We start from the raw sequence: 24,594 nt of genomic DNA on the forward strand, positions 1-24,594 counted from the left end.
CCCTCGCTCTTGTCTTTATGGAAATGTCTCTTGGCACAGGGATGGGATTGAATTCCTTAGTCAGCAAATAAATCTAGAGATTTGAAACTGCCCTCATGCTATGGGTCCAGCAAAGCCCTTTGTCAAATTGTGTCAGGAACGTGGGAGTTTTCTGCAATGAGAGCTATTTGTACACAACAAGAATCATACACATAAACTTCTTCCAGGAATCACCATTCTGAATCCGTCCGAATTCCGTACCCTCCGTGCTATAACTAAGTTTCTTTGCCCCTTTGCTGAACGCTAGGGTGGGTTTTGTTTGGGGTACAGAGTTAAGGGACGTAGCCTCTTCTTTCACCAAAACTTATTCCTGCTTTACCCTATACACTTCGTATTTTTGGAAAATTCCCAGGCACACAAGCTGAAGTCTTCATTTCCTGAGGTTGAAATGTCAGGTCACTGGAAAGAGTACAGAGCTGAAAAACAGGCAAACTATATGACTGGTGGTTTGGAGCCACAGGCTTGTGCCAAGAGGGTGATTTCATTATGCTTAGAAAACAGATTACCAGTACAAATGAGGAATTCACAGTGCTTGGCCTTAAACTCTAGAATATCTTCTCCATCCCTGCCCCAGGCAGAATTATTTCCTTCTTTCCTCTAGGAAGTTAGATGACTTATATTTATTTCATGATAATAAAACCTCTTGCAATCAGGTGCAACTCAGGAGACCATAAATCCCTTCAGTTGCTTCTTGGCCTTTTTCAGGCTGGATGAAAATATTCACTCGGAGATATTCGGCAGGTAGTTTGGGGGTCGTTCCTCCCCATCATTTCCTTTTTCCTTCTCTTCTCCAATTCTCTCCCCCATTCTTACTTGTCTTCATCAATGATTGCCAGAATTTCCTGCCTTTTCTTCCAAAGTAATTAGACAGCTGGATTGATAGGTAGTTAAAATATTCAGACCCTTACATGACATCTGTGTGTCTTCTGTCATTTGTTTTTTCACAGACCCTGAGATCAGAATGCCTTTTGTATGGGAAGAGGTTTTTTAATTTTGTTTTTGCAAAATAGATGATGCCCACATCTAAACTGCGCCCAGATTTCCCTGAAGTTAGAGTGCTTGGAGAAAACGGTGTCTCATCTGATAATTCAAATTTCTCCTAGTAGTTATGGCTTATGAAGATGAGTCTAGAACCTTGTTCCTATTCTGGCTGGTTTGTTCTTTAACAGGTGAGAACCGAATGCATTTTTACCCCCATCTCTTCCACCAAGAGATTATTAACTGAAGGGATTTAATAGTCCAAGGCATCAAGGAGGTGGGAAATAGCTGGAGCCAAAGAAAAAGAAGAAGCCAGTTATTGGAATTCAGATTTTAAAATTCATCTTTAGCCTAAGATATCACAAGCAAACAACTGTGCCTACATCAGTCTGTATTTTCATACCATGAATATCTTAATTCTGAGGAAAATGGTTTTGAATTAGGAAGAAAAGTAGGTTTGTAGGAAGCTGAGAAACCAAGCATTCTGTGGAAAACTGTGGCTAAAATAGCATATGAGACATTTCACTCTACCACACTGCCCGGCATTTTCAAAGACATGGTGGCCCTTTGGGTTAGCTGTGGGTGACTCTCTACTGTCCCCGAGGCAGGATCCCCAACCTGGTTTCTACTGGTACTACCTGAAGAGAAGAAAAGAATGATGATATCTTCCCAGGGAACACTTGAGGTTCAAGGCCAGGGATTCAGTCTTCCTGTGTTAGTTTTACCCTACTCTGCTGACTGCAGCATATCTCACAAGTTAACAACTTTAATGTTCACAATTGGATTTTATTTCATTTTTAGGAAATCTCAGTATCTAGATATTTCCAATAGGCATTCTGACGTTAACCAGGTAACTTGCTTGAAGTCAGCATCTCCTCTGTCTCCCTCCTCCTCTAGCTGGCCATGTCCCCATGCACCTGGCCTCTACCAGGCCAGTGCTGGGCTTATGCTCACCCTGTCTTGGCTTGGGAAGAAGCAGACTCCCCTTGGCCTGCCCTCTACCTCTTGCTTCCAAGTATGAAGTAATTGTCTTGGCAGTTTCCCAAACCCCAGTGAGCTAGCATCCTCTGGACTCTGCCCATAGCCCCTACCTGAACTAGCTTCTCCTCTGGCCCAGTCCACAGCATCCTGCTTTGCCACCTGAGCTGAACGAGAGCATAATTCCAGGTATATGAGGTTTGCCCCAGTTGGCCTTTTCTGTATCTCTGATGGCCCAAGGCTCTTCCAAACTAACCCCACTGTGTAAAACATGCATCTTAGCAGATAAAGAACTCCTTATTGTGCTCAGACTTAGCCTTTGGGTGGCCCTACCCTCCCTTTCCCTTATGTATTAGTTAGGGTTCTCTAGAGAAACAGAACCAACAGGGAACACTTGCAAATATAAAATTTATGAAAGTGTCTCACGTGACCGTAGGAACGCAGAGTCCAAAATCCACAGGGCAGGCTGCGAAGCCGATGACTCCAATGGATGGCCTGGATGAATTCCACAGGAGAGGCTCACCAGCCAAAGCAGGAATGCAACCTGTCTCCTCTGAGTCCTCCTTAAAAGGCTTCCCATGATTGGATTTAGCATCACTAATTGCAGAAGACACTCCCCTTTGGCTGATTACAAATGGAATCAGCTGTGGATGTGGCTGACGCGATCATGACCTAATCCTATGAAATGTCCTCATTGCAACAGACAGGCCAGCGCTTGCCCAATCAGATGAACAGGTACCACAACTTGGCCAAGTTGACACCTGTCCCTAACCATGACACCTTATATACACTTAAACCCCCCGGGAAGAATCAGCAAAAGAGCACAGTTTTGGAGTCAGTAATCATGTAAGATAAAACTCCACCTTCTGCAGTTTATTTGCTGGGTAACCCTGGGCAAATAAACTTCACCTCTCTGAGCCTTAATTTCTTTATCGATGTAAATGAAGCAACAGCCATGCCTACTCTGTTTTTAGAGTTAAGTTAAATATGGGCTATACAGCCCACACCACAGGTGCTTGGAAAATGTTGTTGCAATTACTGCTTGCTTGCATTTTGTCTCATTGGCTCACAATATAAACCGATAATGATAATAACTGTTTATAGAGCATCTACTTTTGTGTCAGGGATAGTGTTTGCTGATTTATAGATATTACTTCTAATTCTTATTTTTTTATGAGTCTGCAATTTAAGTATTAGTTTTCCTGTTTTATAGATGATGGAAACTGAAGCTCAGAAAGAGGTTAAGTAAAATGCCCAAGGCCACATAGTAAGTGAGCCAGGAATTCAACCCAGGAATGTCTACTTCATCCTATGTAAGAGCCTCTAGGAGCTGTCATTAATCTACTGCCTTCTGTATCTTCTCGGTCTTTCCTCTCTCACTCTCATTCTCACTCTCACACTCTCCCCTTTTGTGTTCTCCTAAACAACTTTTCTTTTTTCCCCTCTCTTTTCACTTTCTATGACTTCTAAGCCCGAGGCTCTCAAATTTGTTCAGGCATCAGAACAGCGTGCTGCTCTTCACAGAATAGCATGTCTTTTTGCAGAAAACTAAGAAATACTGATAATACTGTATAAAGCAGAAAACATGGCTGTTTTCTATATATGATGGAGAGACCTCCCTCTAAGTGTGATTGCATGTGGATGCACACACACACACTCACATATAGCTAGGAAAAAAGCATGACCAGTTGCTTCCCACTATTATTAGCTGACTACTCAATTATTTATTTGCTAAGACTCGCTAATAGACAAGAATAAGAAAGCACCACAATTTTAAGAAAAATGAATAGGAGAAAAACTTGAGGTTCAGAAAATCTGATACATTTAGGTAAGTTTTTGTTGTGGCCCCTTGGTCCGGTTTGTGGAGTAGTTTGAGAATCTCCACTGTACACGAGCTATATTAAATTTCACTGTCATCTGTGATGGTAGAAGAGTTTGCTGGTCACAGGAAGAGATAGAAAAGACTTACTCAAAATGCTCCATACTCACGGACTTCCTGTGTGACCTTGTGTGACACACACTCCTTTTTAATTTTGTACCTCTCGATTTCTCCCCCTTCAACATGTAAGATGCCCTGATTACCATCAGAAATCCCAGCTGGAGGGGATCATATTTGGAACATTTTCACTAATCTCCAGGCACTTTTCTGTCAGACGGATGTTATGTGATTTATTTTCACCTTGTGGTGATTACGATTCTCCTCTGTTTAGCCCTTGATGCGCTAATCATTGCAAAGAAAGAAGAGCAGCCTCATCAGAACCCAAACACATGACAGCTTTTGATTCTAGCACTAGCCTTTCTTAGCTGCAAAAGACTGTCCAAGTAAATCATGGGTTTATACCTGTTCCCTCACTATGTGCTTCTCAGCGGCTTCATGTCTCCAAAACCCAGGCAGACTTCAGATTTCCTACATGAAGCAATACTTTTCTGCACAGAAGCTTCCCGTTGTCATCAGCCATACTCTGCACTTACTCAGGGATACCCTTATGTGGCAACTCTGAGATAGGAAGCACATCAGAGCTCCTCCCTCAGGGCTGCCTGGTGATACTGATCTTAAATTTGATCTGTCAGCACATCTCCAAGCAAGTGAACATGAGGCTCCATCCGGTCAGAAAACAAGCAAACACCCGGCCTTGTAATCATTTGCTTCCTTTGGTGGACACATTTATTGGCCTTCTTGGTTTGTTCTAACAAAACAAAAGTGGAAAATGTAATGTGTTGTATAATATTTATTGATTTTCCCTGAGCTAAAAGCAAAGTTTCAGATGTACTCTTGGAGACAGCTATGACTTTGGCATGGAAGTTTCCATAAACTTCCTCAGACCTACCCAAACTTAGATCAGATAAGAGACATCTGGTTCAATAGCAGTTTTGATTATTAGAAGCCAGAGGCAGAGGTTTGGGTGACTCTGTACATGTCAGAGCAGAACAGTCCCTGTATTTCTGGTTCCTAGCAGAGTCACTCCAGCAAGGAGGTGGGGGCGGGGCAGGGGGAGACACTCTGTGTTGTCTGAGATAATCCCCTAGCACCAGCACATAGAATCATGGCTTTCCCAGCATTTCCCTAGGCTCTTAGAAGCCAGCTCAGGTCCCCAATCTGGCATTAAGAACCAGCTCTCTCTCCTCATCAGTACTGAGCTCAGCTACAAAGTTTTCTTATGATCTGGGGCAGCACTTCTCAAACTAGGGTGTGTATATGAATCAACTGGAGATTTTGCTAAGAAAATGTTTCCAAGTCATTAGGTCTGGGGTATGGCTTGAGGTTCTGCATTTCTAACAAGCTCCCAGCTGATCCCAAAGTTGATGTGCTGAGAAGTGTACTTGGAATAGCAAGGGAAGCTGAAGATCAGAAAGAACTAGGACAGCTCACTGGCTAACACAGCTTCCAGTCAGTGCCGCAAGAGGTGAATCTGGATTATGGAGAGCAGCCAGTGACTTCTGCCACACATGGTACTCTATGTGGTAAATGTGGGTATGCAGACTAAAGGGGCAGCTCTATCCTACTTGAAGAACATCCTGAAGACTGTATGTGCTTTTGTCAGACTAAGAATTAAAACATCCAATCAAAGCACCCAGGCTCAGTAGCTCAGAAGGATTAAAAAAATTAGAGGCTATAGGTTACAATGTTGTTTTACATTCTCCTGCCCCTTCCCCCAAATTAATTTGTGTATGTATTCACATGGCATATAGACTATTTTTAAACCTTATTTTAAGCCTGAAACATGTGAATGGGTTAAGGATGTGTGATAAGTGATATATAATTCTCAACCCTAAGCCTCCCCTGCTCCCATCCCCAGCAGTGGCCTCACCTCACACTTCATTCAGAAAATGGGAGCCTTCAGGTAGGAACCCCCACCCCCATCTTTCCGCCACCCTGTCTCCTGATCTAGTCACACCTATGAAAAGCTCCAGCTCTTCCTTCTGAGTCCTTCCTGCTCCCACCAAAGGCCAGTCTTTCCTTCATGCCTGGATCACATCTCCTATTAGGGGTTGAATTATGTCCCTGAAAAAGATATGTTGAAGTCCTAACTCCTGGGTACACAGATGGTGACCTTATTTGGAAAAAGGGTCGTTGCAGATAGAATAAGTACAACTGAGGTCATACTGGAGTAGAGTTGGCCCATAATCCAATATGACAGGCGTCCTTATAAGAAAGGGAAAAGAGACACAGAGACAGAGGGGAGAAGCCACGTGAAGATGGAGGCAGAGGTTGGAATGATGCAGCCACGAGCCAAGGAATACCAAGGATTGCTGGGCAATACCAGAAGCTGGGAAGAGACAAAGAAGGTTACTTTCCTGGAGCCTTCAGAGGCCCTGCCAAGGCCTTGATTTCTATTTCTGGCCTCCAGGGCCATGAGACAATAACTTTCTGTTGTTTTATGGCACCCAGTTTATGATAATTTGTTATGGCATTCCTAGGAAACGAACATATATCCTTCCACCTTCCTGACAACTTCCCTCCTTCCCTTTTCCCCTCCCACTCTGCATCACTAATCTTTTCCTCCAAACTATACGACTTCCACCAACATATAAGCAAGATGTATGGTTCCAGTTGGGTTAGAATGGTGATCTCCCTTGGCTCTCCAGCTGTCCCACTTGATGTTTCCTTTCAGCAAACTTCTCTAGAAAGTTACCTCCACCTCCCACCCCATTCCCTCCTCAATGCACCCAAAATGGCTTCCCCACCCCGTCTACTGAAATTGCTTTTTTCAAACTCACCAGTGAGTTCCTATGGCCAACCCAGTGGACACTCTTCCGTACCACCTTTCTCCACTTGCGAGGAACCACTCTCTCCTGCTCAAAACACTCTCTTCTTTTCTCTATGATATAGCCCTATCTACTTCCCCGGTCTCTTTTTCTCCTATCTGATTTCTCAGGATTTGGACTAGGACCTGTCTCTTTGGTGAGCTCATCCAGTCTATACTTAAGACCATACATTTAACCCCCATGCCTTTGACACTTGGATGACTCTCTCATGGCAGCTCAAACCTAAACAGTCTAAAGCCAAACTCAATACAAACTCAATCCCTTCCCACAAAGTCAACAAAACAGAATAAAGACCTGACTTGGCAAATGGCACCACCATCTATCTAGGTACTAATGTCAGGAATCTGGGAGTCACCCTTGATTCTTCCCTTACCCTCCAAATTTCATCTCTCAACAAGTCCTAATGTTTCTAATTCCAAAATATGTCCTGTCAGTCCACTCTGGCTGCCTCTTCTGCCATTATTCTGGTCCGGACCACCATCATCTCTCACCTGCCTGCCAACACCTTTGCTGCTTCTAACTCTGCCCATCTACCATGCTGTGTTGTGAATAGCATGCACCAGAAGAGGCGAGGAGTCACCTGAGGGAAAAAAAAGAGGGCTGGAGGGAAGGAAGCAGTGACTTGGGTGGGAGAAGGCCACTCTGTGCCCCCTGTAAGGGAGGCTGGTTGACTGCGTCTTGGGTAAGCCCAGTCTTTCAAGAGGAGAGTGTGATCCACTTGTCATAAATCAACCAGGATTCCAGAGGGCCTGGGTGGGGAGCCCAGTACTTCCTCCTTAAGTGAACTCAGCTGGTGAGCTTTGCATAACTCTGAGAGCCAGGCAGCATTCATCTCTGGAGAAGATCCTATGACATCCCTATATTGGAACCACCAGAGAGCCAGTATGCTCCAGTAAGGAGCCTGCTACCTTGGCTCTCTGCAGCTGCCTTCTGTTGGGCTGCCACTCAAGAATGAGTGTCTGGCCAAGGGGACCCTGTCCCAACTCCAGGGTGAGAAATCCACTTTCAAGCAGGGTCAGACATGCATGAGGAATTTGGGACTTTCCATCTACCTGTAAATGCTTTCCTCTCCCTACACTCCCCAGCAGCTTTGCTTTGTGTACTAGGCTGGGGGCAGGGTTTCCCTCCAGAAAAACAAAAAAGGTACTATTGTTATCTAATATTAGGCTCCCAGCAAGCCACTTACTGCATGCCCTTAGCTCCTACAATCCTTACACCAGCTCTAGCTAGTAGGTATTATTGTCTCAATTTGATAGATGAGGAAACTGTGACTCCAAAGAATTACCCAACTCGTCTGAGGTCAGCCAGCCAGTAAATGGCAGAACTGGGCTACACACCCTGGCTCCCCCTCCCAAGACATTACGGGGCATCTGCCAGCTAGTTGTGTAGGGCTGGGCCAGCAGTCAAAGCTAAGGGGGCTGGGCAAGCAGGGATTCCTAAGGGTGAGGCCAGGGGCATTGGAAACATTTTGGGATGCTTTGGGATGGCTGGGAAGTGCTGCTGGTACTCTGTCAGGCTGAAGATGTTAAACACCCTGCTTGTGTCCTGTACAGTACCATAAAAGATCAGCTGCCTGCCCCAAGGCCATTCCACCCCTGGTGAGAGAATCTGCCAGCTTACACATCATTGTTGGCTTTTCCTGGGTTCACTGAGATGTCTGATATTAAGAAAAGACTCTAATTTCTCCCCAGGCCACCCCTCTGAAAGGGAATGGTGGGGCTGTCTTCCTTAGGAAGGCTGAGGAACAGTTTCCAGGCTCTGAAAGGCACTCCTTTCTTTTCTTACGGGGTAGCCATCTCCATCACGTCACCAGCTTATGGAGCTGTGGTCAAGCGCAGAGCTGGCAGGCGAGCCCCTGGCCCCATCAGGAGCTGCCGAATGTCCAGAGCTGTGGGTAGTCTGTAAAGCCTCCCGTAGCCCTTGAAAAGCCTTTCTGGGTTTTTTAATCAAGAGAAAAAAGTATTCATGTTTTTTTTTCAGTTTTATACTTTTTACAGAAGGAAGACGCAGCCCTTTTTCCACTGCACTTTATTTTCCACACCTCAGGTTGGCAGCTGCTGTGCTTTATTTGGCACTGTGCTTCAGTCCTCTCCTCATCCCCACACTCAGCTCTTCCTCACCTATTGCCACCACGTCTCTGTTCTAAATGTTGTCCACATGCAATACAGGATGTTTAGATTAAAAATTCCATTTTTATACTGTTTTGGATTATAATCTGCACACCAGAGTGCATCATGGGAAGAGCCAAATGGAACACTGACTTTATTTTAGTATGTTTCTCAGAGGTGAGCCTGGCAATATGCTAGCTCCCGTCACTAAAACAAACAAAACATATGCAAATATTTTCCTGCTGCGTCCATGTGGTAAGAAGCTAGGGTAAATCTATTATCACATCTCAATCCCCCCCACCACCCCATTAAAAAATGGGACTAAATACAGCATGAAAATGACAGGACCATAATCTGGTTTACAGTGAAGACTGAAGTTTTCGTTCACTCAAATAACAGCAATTATCAAGAATGATGTTGGATGCTATAGGAGTTACAAAAATTTTTAAAATACAATCCCTACACTCAAAGAGCTTACGAATTTGCACAAGTATAAGACATGTAATATGTGTAGAGTGCCCAGTAACTCCATGGTTATAAACTGGAGGTCAGGGATGGGCTTCGTGAAGGGGCTGGTATTTGTGCTGGAATTAAATCTGAATGGGCAGAAATAGCCAGAGTGAGGGGAGGCACTCCCCAAGAATAGGAGAGGAAGCTGGACTGGTAGCGAGGGCTTATTCAGAGAAACTGCAGTCTCAGCCCCTCATCACCAACCCTGACTCAGCCCTTTCTTGACTAACAGCAAAGTAGACAGAGACTCCCAGTGCCTCTGCACCCCGCCTTCTCCCCCGCACCCCAAGTCTAACCCACCATGTCAAGTTCCAAGACATACTAACTGTTCTAGTTTGCTAGCTGCTGGAATGCAATATACCAGAAATGGAACGGCTTTTCAAAGGGGGAATTTAATAAGTTGCTAGTTTACAGTTCTAAGGCCGAGAAAATGTCCCAATTCCAAGTCTATAGAAATGTCCAATCTAAGGCATCCAGGGAAAGATACCTTGATTCAAGAAGGCCGATGAAGTTCAGGGTTTCTCTGTCAAGTGAGAAGGCATGTGGTGGACACAGTCAGGACTTCTCTCTCAGCTGGAAGGGCACATGACGAATATGGCATCATCTGCTAACTTTCTCTCCTGGCTTCCAGTTTTATGAAGCTCCCCGGGAGGTGTTTTCCTTCTTCATCTCCAAAGGTCGCTGGCTGGTGGACTCTCTGCTTCGTGGTGCTGCAGCATCCTCTGCTCTCTCTGAATCTCTCATTCTCCAAAATATTTCCTCTGTTATAGGACTCTAATAAACCAATCAAGCCCCACCCAAATGGGTGGAGGCATGTCGTCCCTTAATCCAGTTTAACAACTACTCTTGACTAAATCACATCAACCAGGGAGATGATCTCATTACAGTTTCAAATATACAGTATTGAATAGAGATTATTCTACCTTTATGAAATGGGATTTATATTGAAACATGGCTTTTCTTAGGGGGCATACTTCCTTTCAAACCAGCACACTAACTATAGTGAAAAACTATACTCTGCACTTGTTTGGATAGTTGTGAATTTTCCTGCTGATCTGAAAGGAGCTGTACCTTCCTCATAAAAGAGAGCAGCACATCCCTGTCGCTGGATGGAGTCATCATCTGTTTCTAGATGTCTCCACAGAGCCTCACTTGCATTCTGCCGGTAACCACTGAATGCCCAGACTCCAAACCTTACAAAACTGATAACCACTGCTAACAATGTCTGAAGTTGTAAGAAACATTAAAAAAAGAAATAGAGTTGCAGAATAATCTTTGTTCACACCACCCTCAGGTGTTCACAGGTATTATTTGGCTCCCGACTACCAATGGATGGGATCTGAGTCACAGGCTTGATTAGCAGGCTCTAAGGAAAAGCAATTCCTTTCCACTAATGGAAGTTCCTAGGAACACGTGGCTGTCTGCCATGTGCTTGAAACCTCTGTGTGTGAGACTGTGTCCCTCTGTCTGTCTGCATCTCTCTGCTTCTGTCTCCATTGAGCCCCATAGTGAGAGGCTGTCTTGGAAGGTGCAGAGTCCCCAGAGCTTAAGGCGTCCCTGTATTGTTATTTTAAAATAAACTTTCCTAAGTTTATAATTAACAACACTTCTGTTGTTTCCTTCCAAGTTAAAGGAGACACTCTCTACCCTGTGCCCCTCGCACAACCCAGGGTTTCCCTTGGAGCAAAGCTAATGGCCTGCCAGGTGCAATCATTAGATGCAAGGCAAGGTGTGAAGATAAATATCTCCACCTTGGTGGAAAATGCATCACCAGAAAATAGAAGCCGATTCTGACAGTGATCAGAATTAAAGCCTCTACAGTGGATGGTTTTTATCTGGCCTCCGAGGGAACATGGCCATGAGATGCATACAGTTTCTTTGAACATATGAGGCTGGCCTGGCTCACAGGGAGACACAGGAAGTCCAGAGAGTCTGGCAAGCAGTAATACCTATAGCTATTGTTTACCAAGCGCTTTCTGTGTTGTCATTGTTTGTGCTAAGCAGTTCTTCCAACAGCTAAGAGTTAGGTTCATTTCCCTCATTGTACCCTAAGGCCCTGAGAAGTTAGACAACCTGCCCTAGGCCCCTTAGCTCCTCAAGTCGCAGAGGTGGGATGTGAACACAAACTTGAGTGACTCCACACCTGGCCGCCTACCTTTGCCTCCTTAAATGATTGGTGGCTACCGAACAGTAACTCTGTAGCACTTCATGCAGCCATTTGCCTCAAGGGTTTGTGCAGTGATTTGAAAATGGTGACAAATGTGCAAACATTTGCAGGGTCTCTTCCAAGCTCTCATGCATCCTCTCAGTCTCGAAAACGCTCCTGGTGATTTTCTAGTCCTGCAGTGGCCCTCAGGGACTTACGTGCAGGCTGGATAGGAGAGCCCCACTGCTCTGTATAACCTGGACCACTTCTCGCAGAGAAGGTTCCAGCTGCTGGTGAGCGAGCACCTGCAGTGGGCAGCACTCACAGGGAAATGGGGAGGAGGCACACCCACCCCGGCAGTTCTCTCTCTCTCTCTCTCTCACACACACACACACACACACACACACACACACATACAGCCAGAGGAGCTGGGTCAGCCCTGAAGACCAGGGTGGGGTGGGGTGGGGTGACAGACATTGGTCATGCTGTCCTCAAAGCCTCTCTGACATTCTGTTGTCAGAGCATGGTGTCCTCATTAGTTCTGGGAGCCGCTTGGGCTCTGGGGGTCATGCCTGCTGTTCACAGACCCTTTCCCTTCCCTGTATTCCTTAAAGAACCTTGTGGAGGAGAACCCTTCAAGGGGGGTTTCTGGAGAGGGAATGCCACTCCCCGCTGCATCCCTCAACACCTCCCAGGAAGCCTCTCCCATGGCTGGTGCCTCTTCCTCTCCGGCCTTCTCTTTACTCTACAGCTGCCTTGTTTCCCTACTGGGGATGCTCACAGATGCCTGGAGGAAATGAATCTGAAAAGTGGCCTGCGTGGGGATATGCTTGGGCTCATGTGCCAGCAACACAGTGGGCAGCACAGTGGAGGTGTGTGCCGGGCCAGCGGATGCCGGGGGTGGTGGAGTGAGCACAGGCCCCAGAGTCGGAGGCGGAGCCCTGACTGTGCACGCCTGGGCCTGCTCACCCCAGATCCCTGCCTCAGCTTTGCCCCGCATCGTCTGGCAGGCAGGCCGGCTCCTGGAGGCTCCAGTTTTCCCAGCCTGCCTTTTCCACTGGCTTCCACTGACCTTGCCAAGAGGGAGACTCTGGACGGAGGCTGGGAGAACCCAGAGTATTTTTCCCTCGCCCTCTGTCTCAGGCTGCTAGGTTGCACCCTTGTGCCACACGGCCAGGCAGGTGGTGGCGTCTCCTGGTCTCTCCGTTCTCTTTTGGGTTTTGTTGCTTTCAGCTTCTGGCTTCGGTGGCTTCCTCTCTGTTTCTGTGTCTTTCTTCCTGTGTTCATCCCATTTATGAAGGATTCCAGTAAGAGGATCAGGGCCCACGCTGAAGGAGGTGGGTCACAGCTTAAGATTTCAGTCACCAGAGAGATCCTTCTTACAATGGGTCCGCACTCGTAGGCATGGATTGACTAACAACAAACTTTTCTCGGATCTTTACACCTTCAAACTGCCACACCCCTTTATGTTGAGGAGCATCTCGGGCATTGTCCAAGTTTCCTCTGGACCCCACTTCCCACTGGGGAGGCCTCCCCTGGTTCCAGCTTCCACAGGGGATCACAGCAACAAGGACCCCCTTGTCCTACAGCCAAGGGGTGGTGGTGGCTTCCTGCCCTTGCTTACCACTGGGGCGTCTCGTCTTGCCCACTTTTCATCACCTGTGTAAGCAATCCCCCTCTTACAGTTCCTTTTTTGAGCACCCAGCTCCTGGTTATCCCTGACTGACCCATTTAAAATATGTCAGGCTCTGAATTAAGCCCTTACCAGCAATCCTCACGATGACCCTTAGAGTCCCCCACTTTAAAATGAGGTCACTGAAGCTCAGGGAAGTGACTTGCTCAGGGTCACTCGGCTGGTGTAGTCCAGCCAGCACTCAGATCTGGGCTCATCTGGTGCCACCCTGAGCTCTTACCCACTCTTCGAGTTGCTTCCAGAGAACAGGACCTCCTAGAGTTCTTGTTCCCTCATCTTAAAAAGAGCCCATGCTGTGCGCTGCCGTGGTGTCTGAAGGATTAGCGATAGCTTTTGTGAAGTGTCTCTCACCCCAAGCCTTGGCACGCCTCTGTCAGCATGAGCCCACTGAACTGGGAGGACTGTCTCGTGGTCGGCCCCAGTGGACACTGAGTACTGCCCATGACACTCCTGTGCCTCCCAGCTGCCAGTCTGAATTTGGCCTTGTGTGTGGGTGAGGACCATTTCAGGGCGATGCCTGGGATTCTGCATTGGCTGGGGCATCGGGTTACCCCAAGGAAGGGACTCAAAATTTAACTTGCATTTTTTTGTTTGTTTGTCAACCATGTGGGTTTGAAGCTGGCCTTGGTAGAGTTTGTGGTTGGGTTATTTCTTGAAGAATGTGTAGGTGGCAGTGCTGTTTATTTCCAAGTCCTCCTGCAGAAAACAGAGCTCTCTGTGGCATGGCATGAACAACCACCAAACTCTGCACGCATCATCTTCCTGGCCACCAGGCTGATTTTGCAGCCCAGAGCGTGGTCTTATGGTAGATAGGAAACGAAAACAACTTTTTTTTCCTCTGAAAAGTATAGAATATTAGAGTCAGAAAAATTCTAAAGTATCACTAGAGTAAAATAAGCTTCCATCTTACAGGGAAGAAAAGCGAGGCCCAAAGTGATTTGCATAACATCACTAGAACCCAAGACTCCTGACTCCCAGCCCCATGCTCTCCCCTGCTGACCGGGTCATGCCTGCGAGCAGGAGGCTGTGGCCTGAATCTGCAAGCAGAGCCGAAGAATTACTCCTGCTTGTCAATGGCCAAACCCCAGTAGGGCATTCAGGGCTCAGGTTAGCGACACAAGCCCAGTGGTTTGAACAGTCCTGAATTACTACCATAGTCATAGAAACAGGCTTGGGACAGCTGTTCCTTTCAGCAAAGATTTTTTTATCCATAAATATCTTCATTGTATTTACTGGGTTGTCTGGCACACATTAGCATGCTTTATTAATAGAGTAGCTGACTACTATCTAATAAATAGGCATACTCTGCATTGTCAAGCGAACCTCTCTCTTTCATATGCACTTTACAACACCATGTCCCGGGAGCATGTGTTGAGAATGTTATGGCAGGCTTCCCTCTGACCTCCTAGGAAGATGCCAACGAAGGGACCGTCCCTAGTCTAGCTGACGACTGATTTTCAGCTCATCCTCATGATCCCCTAGACCGGTCTATATCTTAAGGGCTTTGGACTGGGTAAGGATGTGATTCTGAAACCTTTATTTTCCCCCACTGCCCAAGTCTGTCCACTCCCTCCGATGGTGAGTCACGGAGATTTCATCTGCCACCCACGGCCTTGTAAGCGGTACAGCCACGGGACCGTGGTCGAGTTCTACTGTGACCCTGGCTACAGCCTCACCAGTGACTACAAGTACATCACCTGCCAGTACGGGGAGTGGTTCCCTTCCTATCAAGTCCACTGCATCAGGTCGGGTAAGTGGCTCAAGGGGCTCCCCCTGGAGGAGGCTCCAGCCTCCTTGGACAAGGCGGATGCACAATTCCAGGTTCCAACTGCGCACCGTGGTCGGTGGTGATATGCTGAGCCCGGCCCCTCCCCACACACAGGGTTAGGGGTGAGACATGGAAACACGTCTTCATGGCTGTCTGGGGCTGATGTTATTGGACTCCGCCCGGTGATTCTAGACCCTGAAGAGAGGATCAGGAGCATTAACCTGCCCATTCCCAGGCTACAGTCCTGACCCACTGAGCAGGGTACCTAGGCACCCAGCAATCACAGACAGACCTCCAGCCTCTGTCTCTCCTCTCCCAGCCTTTTCCTCTTCCATGCGCAAAGGGGATGACTTTCTCATTCAGGACACAGGCCATCGGTGTGACCAGAATACATATGTAACTCCTCTTCCACCCAAGGAAGCCTACCAGAATACAAATGATGTCATTACGGGTTAAACCTGCTCTCACTTACAGAAATGTAGGCCATTTGCAAGCTTCAGTGCTTTATAGTTAATAACAAATCACTTTCAAACCAACCTCACAACTGGTCTCAACACACTGGGGTTGCAACTGTACAGCTGGACCTGCAGCACCAGTGCCCACCCTCCCCGGTCCCACCCACCCTCTCCAGCAACTTCCAGACCATACCCACGGCCACCTGCCGTAAGCAGTGGAGGCGGCTGCACACTTTTTCTCCTGGGCACAGCATGTGGGGAAAAGCATTTATTAACTCAGGGTACTAGAGAGACATAAAATGGTGATAATAACAAATGAGGAAAGAGAGTGGAAAAAGGATGGTGGGTGAAGAGTGTCTAAGAGGGAGAATATAAGAAACAGGTGGCTGTGCCAAAAGGGGAAGAATCTGTTCTGGAAGTGCCTGTGCATACTTGCCCTTACCTGGCAGACATAGTGTCAGCCAGAGATGGCCGGGGGTGGGGGGAGCAGCCTCTTCTCTTTATTCTCTGCCCTTTCCTTCACCCCAACCAACGATATACTCCAGAACACTGACAAAGGTCTTTAGCCCAGCTTCCCTCTTCCCGCTGTAGATTCATTTCAGAATAACACTTCTCCAGCATGCAGGGACCCCCTTCCCTGCTTCATTCTCTTCGCAAGAAACAGACACTTGATTTAGCCCTCCATCAGTTGGCTCTCCCCAGGTCTGCAGTGTCAACAGGCGGGTATATTTTCAAGCAGGGCAGAGCGCTCCCTGGAGACGGGTCTTGGTGTTGCATGGACCCTAACGTGATGTAACAGGCCGGTGCTCCTGGCGCTGGTTTCTGTGGGGGTGGGGGTGGGAGTCTGAGTCCGGGGTGGGGGGCAGGAGGCATGTTGTGAGCAGCTCCATTTGACAGATAAATCCAGCAAATGAGCACGCAGGAAACCTTAATAGCCATCACACTCTGGAAGCCTTACTGGCTGTTCCGTTCTCTTCCCCCACAGAGCAAATGTGGCCTAGCACCCATGAGACCCTCCTGACCACGTGGAAGATCGTGGCGTTCACGGCCACCAGTGTGCTGCTGGTGCTGCTGCTCGTCATCCTGGCCAGGATGTTCCAGACCAAGTTCAAGGCCCACTTTCCCCCCAGGTCGGTGCCACGCCGGGTGGCAGCCCCGTTAAATAGCAGAGAGGGAAGATGAGGAGCCAGACTTTGATGAGTGCAAATTGATGTCCTGAGGCAGAAAGAGGGAGAAAACTGAAAACACTGTCCTGGGATAGGAAAGCGCCCAGGGGTCAGAGCGCCAAGCTGGAGGCAGACCTCATTTCCGTTTCCTCCTTCCCTTCCTTTGCTCAGTAGACCATGTGGTGGCAGGCCCTCGGGGGATGGAATGGGGGGCACAGAGTCAGCCATGCACTGCGCCCTCTGGGCGTGCCATGCACACCGGGGTCTGCCTGCACACGACTGCACCGTGGAACTTACAGCCCATAGGGAGGCGAAGAAATGCACAAAACTAATTAGAATACAAGGCCAGGGGCCTTGTGATATAATGGAGGTGCAGAAACAATGTGTAGTGGGAATTCCCGGGAAGAAGGAAAGACTTCTGGATGGGAGAATCAGGAAAGAGTTACTGATACTGTGCCTTGAAGGAGGATCTGCATGCATGATCGGAAGGTGACTCCCCATCCTCAGCTACACACATTAGCTCTGTTGGCGTCTTCATCCTCACAGTTGCCATCACCAGGGCTTTCTAAACTCCTACATGGGCAGGGCAGCCGGCCCGTTCCCCACCAGTAGCTTAGAGTTGACACCAACAAAATGCGACAGTGCCTTTATGAACTAAGAAAAATCACCCCAGGCTACCCCAGGCAGGTCATTGTTCCTAGAGGAAGAAATAATTTAGAAAGCAAAGAAATAAGTTTGTGAATATTAAGAAAAGGAGGTTAGGGTCCTAAATGTCACAGAACCCACGTGTCCCTGACACAAGCTGCCTTTTGCAAAGGAATAAGAATTACCGCCTTGGATTCTGTTTCCATGCCAGAGTCTTCTCACCTCAGCAAAGGACATTTGTTTTTGCCCACAGGGACAACCTAGCCCCTGGAAAAGTATCTTAGTAGAGGAGGCTTCTGGAATTAACCACTTCCTCTTGCTTCCCTCCAGGAAATCCCCAGAGGGGAAACAGTGAGGGAAGGGAAGTGGGCAGAGTTACTGGGGATAGTGTCCACCTTTTCCCTTAACCTCACCCTCTACACATGCACACGTGCACACACACACACGGATGGCCTCATCTCATGTAACAGTGTTCCCCAGTGTCGTCCAGACCCTTCATCGGAGTTGCCAGCTTCACAGCCTGCCCTGCAGATTTTGGACTCTTTAATTCTCATGGTTGTCCAGCCAACCTCTCCTAAGAGTTCACTGAGGACCTTCATCAGAGTTGCCAGTTGTCTAAAGGGTCTGGACGAACTCCACAGGAGAGGCTCGCTGGCTGACGCAGGAAGAGTGACTGTCTCTTCTGAATCCTCCTTTAAAGCCTTCCAGTGATTAGCTGAAGCAACACTCATTGCAAAAGACACTCCCCTTAGCTGATTAAAAACACAATCAGCTGTGGATGCAGCCAGCATCATCATGATTTAAGTTCATGAAATGTCCTCATAGAAACAGACAGGCCAGCACTTGCCCAACCAAACAAACAGGCACCACCACCTGACCAAGTTGGCACATGAACCTGACCATGACATTGACTAAATCGTAAAATGTTTAAAAGTATTCTCAAAACTTATTCACTTGATATTTAAGGTTCAAGAATATTTAATCTTATGTTGTTCTCTGGTTGTTTTGGGAAAGTTCCTAACATCATTCCAAATAGATAATACGATTCTCAAAGGCAAGGCAAGAATGAGCTTTTTCTCCAGGCCCCACAGGAGTGGCCACTGAGCATGCTGGCACATCAGGCTCAAGGTGGTAGTTGAGGCACAGCAGAGGAGGAGCTGCCGCATCATTGGAGAGAGGCGGCCTGGATCCGCATTATTATGATGAGAAGTGGAGAGCAGAGAGGCATCTGGCTGTATGAACTAGACACCTTGGAGATAGGAGGGATGATGAAAAGGTAGATGACTCTGAGTGAGAAAAGGAAGCCAGAGTGAGATGAGGAAGTGGGCAGGAGAGGAAGGGGACGCAGCTTAGCCTGTCAAGGGTACACCAGCAAATGGCTGTTTGCTGGTGGAAGGAAAAGGAAGGAAAAGGAGACTGATTTGGAACAAGCTTAGCTGCAGATTCCCAGCTGCTCTCACTGCTTCCTCCCTTCTGGGAAGCATGGGCTTTGATGGTCTCCCTTCCCCTCTTTGGAACAAATCCACTGCCATCATCTCTGAGCTTTTACAAGATGTTTCCAAAAAACAGTGAACTTGAAACTGTAGAGAAAGGCAAGACCCTCCAACCAAAATGCCCATGTCCAGATGTTCCATCCACTTGGATTTCAGAGCCACTTGCATGATGCTCTGTGAGCCAGGATCTGCCCACCCAACCAGGGTTCTCTTCTCTTTCTGTCCCTTTACCATCTGGCCACATTGTCATCACCACTTCCCAGGAGACAAAATAGGAAACCAATCCTCTTGGCTACTCACCAGCTGCTTTGGGTTCCTTTTGAGGGCTGAGAGCAAAGTGTGGTGGTCTAACAGCACAGGCCTGGGTGTCAGGTGCTACCTGGCTTCAGGTCCAGCAGCACTGAATGTGCAGGGTGCTGAGATGCCAAGTGGCAAGGCTGGGGTCGCTTGTGTCCCCATGTGTGGAAGCACCTGCAGAACGTAATCAGTTGATCTCAGCCACTCCCTGGAGTCCTCATACCAGTCAAGACAGGTGTGGCTTAGACCAGAGTGGATGGTGGGTAGAGAGATGGACCTCAACGGGGCAGCATGAGGTCCCTCTGTGAGATGCTGCACTTAACTTTCTCTTTTTCCCCCCTATTGTTTCTATTTTGACTAAAACATAGTGATTTTTATGCTGTAGCAGAAAACAAAGAAGAGGCATAAGAAGCACAGCGATGACGCTTTCCCCATGGCCCTTACGGTCCATAGTTTCCCCTCCTATAATAGTGCTGTTCCATCTTGACGTCCTCAGGCAGGTCCTTGGGGTGTGTTCTCCCTGGCCGGTGAGTTCATGGTCAGAGGAAGGCGGAAGGAATTGTTAGAGACAGGAGAGCCCAAAGATGAGGGCAAGAGCCAAAGCAGAAGACAGTGGGGAGAGGCGGGGTCAGGTGGAGAGGGGCGGGACTTGGGGGGAGTCAGGGAGAGAGGAGCGGGGAGGGAGAATGGGGCGGAGGCAGGGAGACAGGGCCGGGTCAGGGGGAAAGGCGGGATCAGGGAAGAGGGGCGAGGTGAGGTGCAGGGGGAGAGTCCTGGGTAGGAGCTGGGTGGGAAGGACAGCCTGTGCTGTGGAGCCAGCGTGGTGGGCAGCACCATCTGCCAGAGGAGAACCTGAAAGGATGCTGATTCTTCCTCCCCGCGTCCATGCTGGACCTGTCTATGGGTAGTGTGCCCTCAGGACCTTCGCTGCTGTGAGAGACACCTGTGAGCTCATTCCTGGGGTGGGGGTCGCCCTGACAGCTTGGCCCTGCTTTCCTCTGCCACAGGGGGCCTCCCAGGAGCTCCAGCAGTGACCCTGACTTCGTGGTGGTGGACGGCGTGCCCGTCATGCTTCCGTCCTACGACGAGGCTGTGAGCGGCGGGCTGAGTGCCTTAGGCCCTGGGTACCTGGCCTCCGTGGGCCCGGGCTGCCCCTTCCCTGTGGACGACCAGAGCCCCCCTGCGTACCCCGGCTCAGGGGACACGGACGCGGGCGCGGGGGAGTCAGAAACCTGTGACAGCGTCTCGGGCTCCTCCGAACTACTCCAGAGTCTGTATTCACCTCCCACGTGCCAAGGGGGAGCCCGCCCCACTTCTGACAACCCCAGCTCAATCACTAGCGCAGCGGGGGAGGTGGCATCCAGCAGCCCAGGCATCGACATCGCAGATGGTAAGTGGGCCTGGAGCCACCGCTGCGCCTGCGCACACCTCAGCCCCCGGCATCTGCGCGCCCAGCCCTTACCGCGCACTGCACAGAGCCCCATCTATCTGCTTCCCTCTCACTCAGTATAAATCGCTTCCTTTCTCTTTTTACGTGGAGAGGCCATTCCTGAGGCCAGTTATTGTAAGGAGTGATCATTATCTCACAAGTAATGAGCCCATTAGCAGAAATTTCAGGAGGCACAAAAGGGCACGGAGCTATCCAGAGTGGAAAGGCTACTGTGGCTGGGACCTGGTTTTTGTGGCGTTCTGTGTGATCCAGAATGTTTTTCTTCTCTCTGCCTTAATTAGGGAGGGTTTCTGAAAGTGATGCTTTGGAACAGATTAACACACATATGCAAGGAGGAAAAAAACCCTGATGCATGCACGCAGACCCCACAGTGTCCACAGATCACCCCATCACCTGAGAAATTCTGTGTGTGTGTTAAGACGTGAACTGAAAGATCTAGGTGCACCTGTCCAAAGAAAGGCAGAGCGTAGCTCATAGCAAATTAGAAAAATGTATCAATCATTCATTAAGTCTGTGTCTCCTAGATGAGAGAAGCCCCAGCATAAGTTCACCAATGAGGGCAAAAATTCTAGTTTATATTGATAGTAAATGATAGTTGATGCAAAACAGAAGTCTCCTGGTTCTCCACAGAGAGACTTTTCTGCTTCTCTGAACTTGAACTTCATAACCCATTGGTTTATATGGCCATTAGGGCAAGTGGTTGAAATTTTATCTTTTATGAACAAAGCATACATCAGATCACAGCTGTTTTCCAGCAAATCGATGTTGTATAGTGGAGTTGGCATATTTGGTTATTAACTGATATGTGGAACTTAACAGTTTCTTCATGGCCTTCCTATTTTCAACAAGTATAGTTATTTCAATGAGGCTCATAATTACACCTCATGGCAGGATGTTTCAGCTACCCTAAGCTAATAACCGTTTCTTCTTTTACAGAGATCCCTCTGATGGAAGAAGATCCTTAACTGGCCAAAGTGTCCATTAGTCTACTGCCCCTTTGGGAAAGGGAACCTTGTACCTTGGGGTAAGGCCGCAGAAGGACAGGATTTGGAGGGAAAGTTTTAAATTTATCTACCTGGGACAGTGATGCACAATGTACATCTTGGGCTCAGCAGTGAGGCTGACAAACTGCAGTGGCAATGCTTTTAAAGGAGATGAGGATTTTTCCAAGACCAGTGGGGAAGGGAGGAGGGGAAATCCCTGTGCGATCCTGGATTAAGGTGTTAAATGTGTCTCCGTGCTGCAGGATATGGGACAACTCCACACCCGTCCCTCTGAGCTACACTTCCTATTGAACTGTTACCAGTTTTACCTGCCTCCTCTGAAAGCATGTCACATTATGTAAATTTGCTTCCAAAATCTGCTTTAGAATGTCTCTGGACTCCAGGTGAGGATGGATCAACCTCTGCGGAAAGTCTATGCTGAGCTAATGAGAAACTAGCAAAGCCCCTTGTCCCCTCAGGAAGGGGCAGGTCCCCAAAGGGAAGGTGCCGGTGACTTTTTGGACAATCTTCCTTGATCTGGACAACTCAACACAAAAGCAACACTAAACGGGTGTGGCAGTTCCAGCAGAAAAGGGAAGACTCAGGCCGACTCTGCTGTCTGGAAGTTTCTTCAAAAAAGCAGAGTTCGTGCACTCTATGCCTCCCTTGGCAAAGAATCATCAGTGTTTGTATTCACAGTCTGTTACACAAATGTGTGGCATTGGGTAAACCCCATTACTTTACAAATGGTCAGAATGTGCTAAAATTCTTCTCGTGGTGGAGAAAGTAACCAAGGTAATGTTTTGGTTCAGCATTTTAAAAAGATTTCCCTTAACAGTTTAACTGAGAGTCTGAAACCCCTCTCCAGTGAACTACTGTCATCATTCCCCCCTGACCCCCAAACTTGACCTCATGGGTTTTTTTTTCCCAAATAGAAATAATTTTGAAATTATTCCACCATTATTTACACTCCACCTCCAGGTAAAGTATGAGATTAGATTTTTCTTATTTTTTTTTTCCATTTCACTTTGTCCTGGAGAATCTGGAAGCTAGCGTCCCAGGCCCCAGCAGCTTTCCCCTCCTGCTTTGGGGGTTTGGGACTGCCTTGCTCGCCTGCCAATCCTGCATTTCCCACCTTGCCTGGTCTTGGGGTTCCCAGGGGGGATTGTTTCTAAAATAATGATTGAATAAGAAAAAATGTTTCCAGGTCCTGAAGTGTCTCTCAAAATACATGTTGATCTGTGGATTCGACTCCTTTCCTCCTCTGGGTTTTGGACAAAAATAAACAAAAGTCTGATCTGTAAAACCGCTACGCCAATATAGCAGTGAGAGCTGGAAACTTGGTCAGGTCCTGTCTTTTTCTTGACACAGACTGATTAAAAATTAAAAAGAAAATGACAATTTGAAGCGTGACTTTACTGGTGGAGTAGAGGCGGGTGGAGGAGGACGGCGATGAGAGCAATCATGGGTGATAGAAATCAAATCTAGGATTAAGAACATGAGGCTAAATGAGAGAACGTGGCCGTGGTGCCACCAGCACAGGCAGTGCTGTGGACAAGTGGGGACTGGTGTTTGGAGATTACAAATTCATTCAATGACAGCCTCACCATGCAGCTTGCACGGTTTGGTGCCACAGGCGCCAGTGGAAGGAATTGGTTTTCTTATGTGTTTGTGATTAAATGTCATGTGGCATGCTCAGGGAGTGTGGGGTCTGGGGCCCCAGGATCCCTGTCGTGCCAGGTCGCAGCTCCTCCCCTTAGCCCACACGTCCTCCTTCCCACACCTCTGACACGTGGGTTGTGTTTCAGAGGCCACAGGTAAGTGCTCTGTTTTCCCCTGCGCAGGTGCAGGGGAGGCATCGGGGGCTCTCCAGGGAAATGTTCCCTCCTGGTAAACATCCCCCCACCTGGAGCAGACAGCAGGCAGTGGGCACCGCCTCCCTCCGCCCCCCCCCCCCCCCACCAGCCCCTTACCTGCAAACCCAGGAAACTGCTGTCAACATAGTTCTAAGAATAGAGGCTGGTAGGAAGGAAATGCTTCTGGGTTGCAGCATCAGACAATGGCTAACCAAAACACCCGCTCTTCCCTCCATCCCTTTAAGTCTGTAGCCACCTCAGAGCTCACCTACAAGTATTGTTTTTTGTTTTTTCATTAGAATGACCTTATCTGATGGTCAAGAATCCTGATATTTCAAGCTTGTCTTTTCATGATACTGGCTTTCTCTTCCTTTAAGATTTTAGAAGCCCTTCTGGGTCTGACTGAACTTAGTAATTCTCATACTACTTCTGAAATTAGCTAAAGAGAACAAACCAGGCTGTATTGTGAATTGGTGCTATAGAGGTGTGCAAGACCAAACCACGCCCGATGTAAGTGCATTGCTATTTTGGGAAAAGGAGGTACATCCAGGAGCAAGTTCAGGAGTAAGTTCAGGAGCAAGTTCAGGAGTGTGCTGTTAAAAACCCAGAAGTATTCCGTCAAGTCAATCTGAGGCGTTTGAGTGTTTGTTTCTGAAAACAGCAGAGCAGCAGTTTTCTGGCTGGCGTGCCCCCATCATAATCACAGCAGAAGTCACAGGGCGTCTGTATATTTCACGCCCATGGAGCTCTTTTTAATTGCAAGGTTGTGATTAGCTGCTGTGGAATCTGTAGAACCTTTCCCACCTAATTACCCCAGTCCCAGCATCTGGCACAGGGACAAGGCTGCCTCCTATTCCTGCAGAAATGTTTTGCCCCTGGCCACACACAGGCCCGGGACAGAATTCAAAGGCAAAAACTCTGGGCCATCGCCTGCCAGAAAGAGCTGTTTCTCCCCCCATGCCTGACAGGGATAGGCATACACCCCTTAACCAATACCCCTGTGTGTTGTCCCCCACCCCATCCCTAGGTATTCCCTGGGCATGCAGAGGCAGCACAATATCATGAAAGAACACGAGCTTCGGAAGGGACACATCCACTGGCTTCAAACCTGCCTCTCCCGCTAACTGCCCCTGAGACTTGGACATATTATGAATTTCAGGGGCCTCAATTTCTTCATGTAGAAACTAGAGCGGTCTTACCTCTACCAACCTCATCTGATGATGGCTAATGTAAGCCAAGCGCCCAGGCCACAGTGGGCATTT

General features: G+C 48.0%; 1 protein-coding gene across 10 annotated transcripts in view; it reads left to right on the plus strand.

The window, feature by feature from the left end:
* Positions 1 to 22,877, plus strand: part of SUSD4 (sushi domain containing 4) — a 158,618-nt gene extending 135,741 nt beyond the window's left edge. For 9 of the 10 annotated variants that reach the window (XM_077149160.1, XM_077149154.1, XM_077149156.1 and 6 more), the window contains 4 exons: positions 14,778 to 14,969; positions 16,428 to 16,572; positions 20,051 to 20,433; positions 21,430 to 22,877. In XM_077149160.1, coding sequence (XP_077005275.1) covers positions 14,778 to 14,969; positions 16,428 to 16,572; positions 20,051 to 20,433; positions 21,430 to 21,458 — 749 coding nt within the window. In that variant the 3' untranslated portion in view covers positions 21,459 to 22,877. The remainder of the gene's footprint in view (positions 1 to 14,777; positions 14,970 to 16,427; positions 16,573 to 20,050; positions 20,434 to 21,429) is intronic. The other variant, XR_013170793.1, reaches the window with a different exon arrangement.
* Positions 22,878 to 24,594: the final 1,717 nt, after the last annotated feature.

The sequence above is a fragment of the Tamandua tetradactyla genome, chromosome 2 (assembly GCF_023851605.1).
Source record: "Tamandua tetradactyla isolate mTamTet1 chromosome 2, mTamTet1.pri, whole genome shotgun sequence".
Classification (NCBI taxonomy): Eukaryota; Metazoa; Chordata; class Mammalia; order Pilosa; family Myrmecophagidae; genus Tamandua; species Tamandua tetradactyla.